The sequence below is a fragment of the Oncorhynchus tshawytscha genome, linkage group LG07 (genome assembly GCF_018296145.1).
Source record: "Oncorhynchus tshawytscha isolate Ot180627B linkage group LG07, Otsh_v2.0, whole genome shotgun sequence".
Taxonomy (NCBI): domain Eukaryota; kingdom Metazoa; phylum Chordata; class Actinopteri; order Salmoniformes; family Salmonidae; genus Oncorhynchus; species Oncorhynchus tshawytscha.
The window spans coordinates 17,793,020-17,804,080 of NC_056435.1; the positions used below are offsets into that span (position 1 = coordinate 17,793,020).

Here is an 11,061-nt window from a genome sequence, read left to right on the forward strand (position 1 = left end):
GGATAATTCCAGTACATGTGTAAAGGGTGTAGAGGGATAATTCCAGTACAGTACATGTGTAAAGGGTGTAGAGGGATAATTCTAGTACATTACATGTGTAAAGGGTGTAGAGGGATAATTCCAGTACAGTACATGTGTAGATGGATAATTACAGTACATTACATGTGTAAAGGGTGTTGAGGGATAATTCCAATGCAGTACATGTGTAGAGAGATAATCCCAGTACATGTGTAGAGGGATAATCCCAGTACAGTCATGTGTAGAGGGATAATTCCAGTACAGTACATGTGTAAAGGGTGTAGAGGGATAATTCCAGTACAGTAAATGTGTAGATGGATAATTACAGTACATTACATGTGTAAAGGGTGTTGAGGGATAATTCCAGTGCAGTACATGTGTAGAGAGATAATCCCAGTACATTGTAGAGGGATATTTCCAGTACATGTGTAAAGTGTGCAGAATGATAATTATAGTGCAGTACATGTATAAAGAGTGCAGAATGATTATTTCAGTACAGTATATGTGTAGAGGGATAATTCCAGTACATGTGTAGAGGGATAATTCCAGTACAGTACATGTGTAGAGGGATAAGTACAGTACATGTGTAGAGGGATAATTCCAGTACAGTACATGTGTAGAGGGATAATTCCAGTGCAGTACATGTGTAAAGGGATAATTCCAGTATTTAGTATTTTAATCAATTGCATTTTCTACCAAGTATGATCTCTGTAATTGCAAACAAAGGTTTCTGTACCAACTATTAAATTCTGCTTTTCTGATGTATCAAATACTTATGTCATGCAATAAAATGCAAATTAATTATTTAAAAATCATACAATGTGATTTTCTGGATTTTTGTTTTAGATTCCGTCTCTCACAGTTGAAGTGTTCCTATGATAAAAATTACAGACCTCTACATGCTTTGTAAGTATGAAAACCTGCAAAATCGGCGGCAGTGTATCAAATACTTGTTCTCCCCACTGTAACTGCACCACATATCACACTTTCACAAAAAACATGAAGACACGGCTAAAGGTCAATCAGATTTGTGATCATAATCCCTAACTGTGCATTGCCGCTTTCCATGTTGTCTGTAGCTTGTGAGGTGTGGAAACACTTTGTTGCTTTTAAGAATTTTGTCTTGCTGATTTTTGTTCTATGTTGCTCTGTTTGTATGCTATGTAATTGCTTGTCCTATGTTGCTCTGTGTGCTCCCTGCTCAATGATCGTGTATATTGTAATAGTTTTTAATAACCTGCCCAGGGACTGCGGTTGAAAATTAGCCGGCTGGCTAAAACCGGCACTTTTACTGAAACGTTGATTAATGTGCACTGTCCCTGTAAAAAATAAATAAACCCAAACTCAAACCTACATAGCAGTCAATACAAACTGAAAACCATTAGCATACAAATGTGTGCAAATGATCTTCTCAGAAATGAATGAAGTCCATGGAATGGATATAGACAAAAAGAGAATAAGGCCTAGCCGAGGTAGAGGCGAGGTAGTGGTGAGGACATCATCCTGCTATTTTGACAGTCCAGATCTCTGCGAGGAACTATAGATCTCTGCGAGGAACTATAGATCTCTGCGAGGAACTATAGATCTCTGTGAGGAACTATAGATCTCTGTGAGGAACTATAGATCTCTGTGAGGAACTATAGATCTCTGTTACTATCCAAACTTCAGATTAAGACTCAGTCACACAACTCTCATATCGCAGTCACACAACTCTCATATCGCAGTCACACAACTCTCATATCACAGTCACACAACTCTCATATCGCAGTTACACAACTCTCATATCACAGTCATACAATGCTATTTCTAAACGTACCTAATCAATTAGTTGTTTTTCAACAATATTTTAACCTGCAGGAATATTTTCACATTTCTATGTGGTTAATTCCTAGGATAATGCAACTCATACATTTACATCTTTCAATACTTCTAAAATGGGGTACAGGTTTAAAACAATTACAGGTTTAAAATAATGACAGGTTTAAAACAATTACAGGTGCACTTTACTAGCTTATACTATATCATAAATGGTCTCCACTAGTAAACACATATAGCTGGCTCGGCCCTGTTTACACCTCCAAGGTGCCCCCCTCACACAGGAATATACACTCAGAGCCTAGGAGGCTTTTCTAAAAACTACACTTTGCATGTTTCGATCACCTCATTATTTTTTAAAACTAGGTTTGAGTTGTGGTATCCACTCAGATCAAAGGTGGGTTCATCTGCTCAGTTCCCGAAGTGTGGTCTCCCTGAGATCCCAAGTTAGAAGGATCTCTCGTGCTCCATTTAGCCAGGTTGTCTGAAGCCAGGTCATTTACCCAGGTCGTCAGTCACCAAGTCAAGATTCACGTCCCCATCGCCAAATGTGGTTTGTTAATTACTTTAATATCCAATGAGACAAACTTAACGCAGAAGTCAGAGTTATTCTTAAATTAAATCTTTATTCACTTAATAAGGGAGCAGGGCAATACAACAAACATATATAAAGTGAATAAATTGAGTGATCTATGATAAATGATGGCTGGTCGACGAATCACCCCCAGATGATTCGTTGAGAGCCCCGAGACAAAAGTACAAAGGTATTTTACAGCCAAGATACACCCCTTTCAACCATATATGACGAACAACAGATGTATAGAATGGGTCACAAGATTAAGATTTGTATGAAAGATACTGTCTGCTGAGAATTATAGGTATCTGCTGTAAAAACAGTACTCTTTGTGTAGAGAACCTGGGGTCATCTCTCCCTGGTACCATACAGAACAGAAACATTAACTCATGCACTAGAATGTGCTCTCTTTAGGTTTGAATCACCCAAAAGACATTGTAAATCTAAAACTGCATGTTACTCAGGCTCAGAAGCTAGGATAAGCTAGGATATGCATATTATTTGTAGATTTGGATAGAAAACACTCAGAATTTTTGAAAACTATTTGAATAATGTCTGTGAGTATAACAGAACTTATTTGGCAGGCGAAACCCCAAGGACAAACCATGCAGGACATTTTTTTTCAGGTCACTGTGTTTTCAAAATACATTCTATGGGAAACTATATTTATGAGGCACCTGGTTGCAGTTCCTATGGCTTCCACTAGATGTCAACAGTCTTTAGAAATTGGTTGATGTTTTTCTATAGAGAAATTAAGAAGTACAGCTGTTCTCTGAGTGTCAAGCCAAGTGGACTCTATTGTGTTTTGCGCGCGACCTGGAGCCCACTCCACGTTGATTTTATCCGCTATTGAACACAGTATATTCCGTCTTAAATTTGATTGATTATTTATGTTTTAGGATACCTGAGGAAGGATTAGGAAAGTTGAAATGTTTGGACCAACTTTACAGGTAACTTTGTTTGTAGTCATGTTGGGCGAGTTGGAACGGGTGTATTTCTGAATGAAACGCGCCAAATAAATGGACATTTTGGGGATATAACAAAGGAATTTATCGAACAAAAGGACCATTTGTGATGTTTCTGGGACATTTTGGAGTGACAACAGAAGAAGATCTTCAAAGGTAAGGCATGAATTATATTGTTATTTCTGACTTTCGTGTCGCACCTCCCTGGTTGAAAAATGTTGTCATGTCATGCATTTGTATGATGGGGAGCTGTCCTCAGATAATCGCTTATTTGCTTTTGCCGTAAAGCCTTTTTGAAAGCTGACACACGGTGGCTGAATTATCAAGAAGTTAAGCTTAATTTTGATGTATTACACTTGTGATTTTTTGAAAAAGTTAAATTTTTCAAATAATTTCTTTGAATTTCGCATTCTGCAATTTCATCGGGATGTAGCGGAATGTCTAGTCGTAACAGGTTAAGAGAATGCTCACCACCAACAGAAAACAACTTCCATTTCACATTCTAATCAACTACAATGCTTCACCTTCATCAATTTAAATATGGTGTCTTCTGCCTATCAACAATTAAAAACAAGAAAAGTTTATTTTTTCCCTTCCTAAAACTCACTCACTTCTAGAACTCTCGTCTTCCTAAAACTCACTTGCTTCTAGAACTCTCGTCCACTTGGAACAAGCCCAAACAAAACTCAACTCCAAAACGGAAAAACGTGCAGTCAAAAAAAGATAAAATGTCAACTCACTGGCTAAACGCAAAACAAAACTTTTGACTGCCACACCTTGAGACAATCAGAAACGAAGTTGTCCTCACCATGGACACAAGCACAAAAAACGCTGTGGTTTTGACAAGTTGCAATAAATCACTGATATCGATTAGAGGGGAAATCAGGTTGTACATGCTGTTGAAACTAACAACTAAAAAATCACATAGAAATAGGAGATCTTTTAGCTCATTGGTTAGAGGACAACCTGCCGAAGACAGTCAGCTACATTTTGGAGTGATGCATTTCAATTTAGGGGTCGCTAAACAAAGGAACGCAACACTTATTTGTCATCACTCCTCGATATCATGTTGAAATCAATTGTGCCGAGAGGAGGGAGATGAGGTTGCACGTCCTGTTAAAACTAACAGCTCAAAAACCACACGGAATCTGGGAATAATGTGTACATCACTGGTTAGAGGACAATTTGTAGAAAACAGCTAGCTGCATTTAAGTGTTGTATTTTGATTCAAGCGGGTCACCAACATGATAAGTGTAACACAGCTCTTTTTTTGTGAATCAATTTTTGTTAAGTCACATAAATAGTACTCTTTCAATTCAGAGCCTGGATTTCCCCCGAGGCTAATATCCATATTACGCTGAAATCAATTCAATGAGGCAAACGTTTAGGGTTCTACATTGTGAAATTCCTTAAAAATACTCCTACTACAATGTTTAAATATTCTATATTGTGACATCATTTCATTGATATCACGAAACAACACCTTCATGTATGTATTTTCTGATGTTTGATCAGAGATCTTTTATCAGAGTATCTCTTGTCACACTGATCACAGCTATGAGATTTCTCTCCTGTGTGTGTCCTCTGGTGTAGAGTCAAAGAGCCAGATGTTGTACATCTTTTCCCACATTGACCACAGCTATAAGGTTTCTCTCCTGTGTGTATTCTCTGGTGTTGAGTCAAGTGGCCAGATTGACCAAAACTCTTCCCACATTGAACACAGCTGTACGATTTCTCACCTGTGTGTATTCTCTGGTGTCTAGTCAGATGGCCAGATCGACCAAAACGCTTCCCACATTGAACACAGCTGTAAGGTTTCTCTCCTGTGTGTGCTCTCTGGTGCACTGTCAGCTCTCCAGAGTGACCAAAACTCTTCCCACATTGATCACAGCTAAACGGTTTCTCTCCTGTGTGTATTCTCTTGTGTTGAGTCAGATGGCAAGATCGACCAAAACTCTTCCCACATTGAACACAGCTGTAAGGTTTCTCTCCTGTGTGTGTTCTCTGGTGCACTGTCCGCTCTGCAGATTGACCAAAACTCTTCCCACATTGATCACAGCTATAAGATTTCTCCCCTGTGTGTATTCTCCTATGTTGAGTCAGATGGCCAGATTGACCAAAACTCTTGCCACATTGAACACAGCTGTAAGGTTTCTCTCCTGTGTGTGCTCTCTGATGAAGTTTAATGCCTGATGAGGTGAATCTCTTCCCACAGTCAGAGCAGCAGTGAGTTATCTTCCCTGTGGGTCTCTGCAGGCGTTTCCTGAGGTGTTCTGATCTGGAGAGACTCTTCTCTGCCCCGTAAGCATCATGAGGTTGTTGAGGCTCCCCAGAGGATCCACAATAGTCCCGTCTCTCTCCTGTGTGAACAACAAAGTCAGACAGATGATTAAAGACCCACAACAGTGGAAATCCATTGTAAAAGGTGATGCCAATAGCGTAGCCATGATGTTGTACAACAATTGACTGTAATGAATGTTAAAATGAGTTGAATATTGTCTTAAAATGAGCAAGAATAATCATTATCTTGTTTTCACATTAGTAGTAACATCTAAGATTAGAAACTAGAAATAAGTTATTCATGTTGTTGAAACTAAGCAGTGTGCCAGACGACTTTTGGTCTCCAATATCGGCCCCTTTCTGTGTTCGCTAGAATTGCGGCACGAGGGCAATTTGATTGCATAAACTCCTCCTTGCTAATGAGGAAACCGATAGTTATGGATGTAGTATATCTGCCTGGAGCAAATATGGTGAGCAAAGATTTTAGTTCTTCACAATGTATTCTGAATGTGAATGGGGGAAAACTCAGGGGAGTAACCTCCATTTCCAGGTTGCTTATGAGTACATTTCACACTACTTTGGATTATAATTGTAAGGCTCATTTGAATGTCCTATTTAATATGTTTGCTACAGTATTAAGAATTATGTGTAATTATTGAAGAACCACGTTAATGACAGTATCCATTTGGGTGTTGTCAATAAAGTAAAGACTTTTTTTATTTCACCAGGTAGACCAGTTGAGAACAAGTTCTCATTTACAACTGCGGCCTGGCCAAGATAAAGAAAAGCAGTGCGACAAAAACAACATCACCGAGTTACACGTGGGATAAACAAAAGTACAGTCAATAACACAATAGAAAAATCTATATACAGTGTGTACAAATGGAGTAAGGAGGAAGGGCAATAAATAGGCCATAGTAGTGAAGTAATTACAATCTAGCAAATTAACACTGGGGTGATAGATGTGCAGATGATGTGCAAGTAGAAATACTGGTGTGCAAAAGAGCAAAAAAAGTAAATAAAAACATGGGGATGAGGTAGGCAGTTGGATGGGCTATTTACAGATGGGCTGTGAACAGCTGCAGCAATTGATAAGCTGCTCAGATAGCTGATGCTTAAAGTTAGTGAGGGAGATACGTCTCCAACTTCAACGATTTTTGCAATTCCTTCCAATTGCAATTCCTTCAAGGAGGTGTTGCTATGCTGACCAGCGAGCTGAGATAAGGGGGGACTTTACCTAGCAAAGACTTATAGATGACCTGGAGCCAGTGGGTTTGGCAACGAATATGTAGCGAGGGCCAGCTGACAAGAGCATACAGGTCGCAGTGGTGGATGGTTTATGGGGAATTGGTGAAAAAAAAGATGGCACTGTGAAGGACTGCATCCAGTTTGCTGAGTAGAGTGTTGGAGGCTATTTTGTAAATGACATCGCCAAAGTCAAGGATCGGTAGGATAGTCAGAACATCAACATCAGGGTACGGCTAAAGGCTATCAGAACTGGTCGTCTAGTGCGTTGTGAACAGGGAATAAAAAGCGCAGATTTCTGGGTGTGTTAGGATAGATTCAAGGCATAATGTACAGACAGGGGTATGGTAGGGTGCGGGTACAGTGGAGGTAAACCTAGGCATTGAGTGACGATAAGAGAGGTTGCATCTCTGGAGGCACCAGTTATGCTAGGTGAGGTCACTACAAGTGTGGGAGGTGGGACAAAAGAGTTCTCTGAGGCATGTTGAGTGGGACTAGGCATAAAGCGTAAAGCGAGGCATAAAGCAATCACAGGTGTTGATTGGGAGAGCTAGCTAAGACAACAGCGGGTAATCAGCTAACAACAACAGGTAAACTGGCAATGAATGGGCAGACTGGTGCTAGCTTCGGGACAAGGACGTCACCGACGTCTGGCAAAGGCTGGTTGAGGGCACATCGGACGCAATTGTGTCGGCAGACCAGTCGTGATGGATCTGCGGTTCTCCGTGTCGACAAAGGGTCCAGGCCAATTGGCAAAAGAGGTATTGTAGCTGGAGTCATTTTGTTTGCTTGCCGGGACATGCACCTGGCTTGAGGCTAACTGGTGCTAGCTACGGGACAAGGGTGTTAGCCCCTATAGCCAATCCGGTGCAAATATCCAGAGCTTACGGCAGGAATCCGGTGATGTAGTGGCTTCTAGTTGTCTTAGTGAAGAGTCTGGGAGGCATCAGCTGTGTAGCCGAGTGATTATAGGGTCCACTGAGCAGGCCGGGAGATGGGCCTGGCTCAAGGCTAGCTTCGGGGCTGGGCCACTCGGTGGCAGCTAGCTAGCTGCGATTATCCGGTGTAATGGTCCAGAGTTTACGGCAGGAACACGGTGATTTAGTGGAGAAAAACAGTCCGATATGCTCAGGGTTGATATCGCGCTGTGCAGACTGGCAGGTATTATCCATGCTAAAAGCGGCTGGTGTCTGAGCTAAAAAGGTAAAGGCCACTAGCAGTGGACAACAATGACTAAATAGCTAGTAGCTAATTAGCTGGTTATCTTCTGATGGCTAGCTGCTGATGGAGGTTCTAGCTATAAGGTCTAAATAAATAAATAGCAGATCCGTTTCATAATGGGCGAGGCGTGTTGCTGGAAGGTATATTTAATTTTAAAATGTTAAGAGTGAAATATATTGCAATATATACAAAAATAGACTAAAAATACATTCCATTTATAACAAACGCGTCTTAACTCTGTTAAAACCATTGGATTTAGCAAACTCTGAAATTATCTAGTATTTCTGTGCCCATGAAAACTGTTTTCCCAGCATAACATAAGGAGCCACTAAATGATACATAGTTTGAGTGCATTTCAGAATACAAAAAAACTGTCCGACAGCAAGATCCAGTATTTAAGTTGAAGTTCATCATATGACAAGCATAACGTTATGACTATAACTACTGTTCCCTGATGGAGGGAAACTAGGTACAACATACTATTAAATCCACGGCTTGCTGGAAGCACCACCGTCCACAGGTGATGAGAGTGTGGCTTGGATTTATTCCTTAAAATGTAATACCGCTCTTCACCAACCCAGGAAAGGGAGGGGACAAACAGGTGTTGAACCTCGATTCCCTCCTTAATAAGGGAAGAGTAATTATAATCAAAGTTACACTCCCTTTCAGTCGGTCAACTTCGGTACAACATACTATGGGGAAATACAATCATCCCCCAACCGACCCAAACGGATACTAAATTAAACGGCCCCTGACAGACCACCCAGACCTTACCCCACAAGATGTGTCACTCCTGTCAATGTTGAGTAAGGACGCACACCTGATTACGCATTTTGTAGTAGGACTAGTCTACCTGGCATGCACACAAATGTAGGCCTATAAATGTGCCCATTTGGGGATGTCTAATATTATTTCTGATTCTCCTAATGCACCACCAATAATGAGTTGTGGAGCTTCTCAAAGTAACTTTTCTTCACCTCCAAACAGCAAGTAAACAAAGTCTGAGGGCAGGAAACTGGGCATATTGTATACAATGTTGCTACCCGAGTTTCCTGACCCAGTTGATAGTTGATGCAATGTTTCAAGTTTGTTGTAGACAGGCCATGTGCAGCCAATGTGATTTCCAGGATATTTATTTTATCAGGATAATTTCTACCTGCAGAATGTCATGTTTGCATGTGTTGGCTTTATGTAGGCTATTTTTTTTTACATAGTTGGCAATGGCAATAAAAGTTACCTTTAAAAAGTTACCTATGGCCAGTCCTTGTATTCATAGTGTAGTGAATTCTGGGGGTAGCCCTGAGCTGAACTCAAACCTGGGTCCAGCGACCGTCAAGCCAACACCTTATAACTGTTACGCCAAGATGTCTTTACTTCTTGGCGATGTCGCTAGGTGTTGGGTTACGGTGGCTACAATATCGTTCTCTATGAATTTGAGAGTGGTTACACTTCTCCTCCCCCCATCCCTAAGCTGTTTACCAAACCAAGTCTCTGGGCAGCCATTTTGTTTGTTTAAAAAACCCACACAACCCAGCAATCTGCAGATCAAACAATAACAAATCTGTCATTCCACCACTGTTTTGGTAATACAATGATTATGGGGTTGGAGAAATGTAACTACAGACAGACAGATGAATGCAAGGACTGACCATCCATGATATCAACATTATAGTTTTAACCAAGTTGAGGCTATACAGTGTTGATTTACATTGTTTCTAAACATTATAGTAAAAAAAATCTTATTTGGGGTTCTGATGGGGTACAACAGTTGAACTAAGCTCATGAGGCATGTGTTATATTCTTCAAGAATTAATGGCTAAAAATAAATAATTTAAAAGTCAAAATATGGATGTAGCAATTGCAGATTTCCGCCTTAACACCAAACATCAATTCAACAACTGCAGAGTTTGTGCCTCTGTTTTTAAGACAGTACTTACTAGTGTTAATCCGGGAACGGTTTCTCAAAACCATTTTATGGCTAAATTCATTGTTAGAACCATTGGATGCCTTAAGATGCGTTTGGGAAACTGGGCCGAGATATCCAGTTTCCTCCTCCTCTTCCGATGTAGCAGTCATCTCCCCCTCCTCTTTCACTCCATAAACTGCTTCATCCTCCCCTTTTACTGTAACATCCTCCTCCTCTTTCACTCTGAACGCGTCTCCCTCTTCTTTCACTGTAACAGCCTCACCCTCTACTTGTTTTTGTATTGTAACATCCTTCTCTCCCTCCTCCTCTTTCACGACAATGTTCAGCCACATACCCTCTTTCTCTTCCGCCTCTCCTTTTACTGTAACATCCCCCTCCTCTTTCACAGTAACGGCCTCGCCCTCTACTTCTTGTTTTACTGTGATATCTTCCTCCTCTTCATCAGGAGAGTAGCTTAGTGACCGCATGGTCGAGGATGTTAGCTAGGCTAATGCTAACTTAACCAGACCGCTAGCTGACTAATAACAACAACTGTAAATATGAAATGAAATCGGATAACTAACTAGACGACAGGAGTGGGTTTAAAACACAGTGGCTAAAATACACTAAAGCGTCTAAAGAGCAATATTGGTTGGGCTATTTGTCTAGCAAGCTACCCAGGTGTCTGACTAACTGTTGTTGCTGCTGTTGAAAGGAACGTTCCGTCCACTAGATTATACGTCACGCCAACAGCATAACCTTAAATTCCCAGACCGCTATCTGTTGACTGGAGTGGGTAACGCAGCTGAGTAAAATGTATATTTTATCATCAGACAACAAGTTAAAGTGTAGGGAGCATGAGTTTTTACTCACCAGTGTAACAATACATTGTGGTTAAAGACTTAGTAAGCTAGTTGTAGACACGATATGGTTACCTATAAGTACAAACAGTTATGCTTTTTCGTTATTACATATTTATTCACTTATTTTGTGAACTCTTCCATACTACCCACAATGCAGTATTTCTTCACGTCATA

At 40.5% G+C, this 11,061-nt stretch overlaps 1 protein-coding gene across 1 annotated transcript; it reads right to left on the reverse strand.

Annotated features, from left to right (window-relative positions):
* Positions 1–3,483: 3,483 nt before the first annotated feature.
* On the reverse strand, positions 3,484–10,735 carry LOC112255221 (zinc finger protein 664-like). The gene is made up of 2 exons (XM_042324158.1): positions 10,056–10,735; positions 3,484–5,732 (listed from the first exon to the last, which is right to left on the reverse strand). Exons 1-2 carry the CDS (start codon positions 10,510–10,512, stop codon positions 4,858–4,860), a joined length of 1,332 nt encoding a protein of 443 aa, XP_042180092.1. The 5' UTR covers positions 10,513–10,735; the 3' UTR covers positions 3,484–4,857.
* Between the last annotated feature and the right edge of the window lie 326 nt (positions 10,736–11,061).

Bases quoted from the DNA above. Each gene is read 5' to 3' on its own strand.
- LOC112255221 (XM_042324158.1), bottom strand. From the start codon at position 10,512: ATGCGGTCACTAAGCTACTCTCCTGATGAAGAGGAGGAAGATATCACA. The intron at 5,733-10,055 runs GTAAGTACTGTC...TTGTTCACACAG, and splicing joins CCGTTCCCGGATTAACACTA to GAGAGAGACGGGACTATTGT.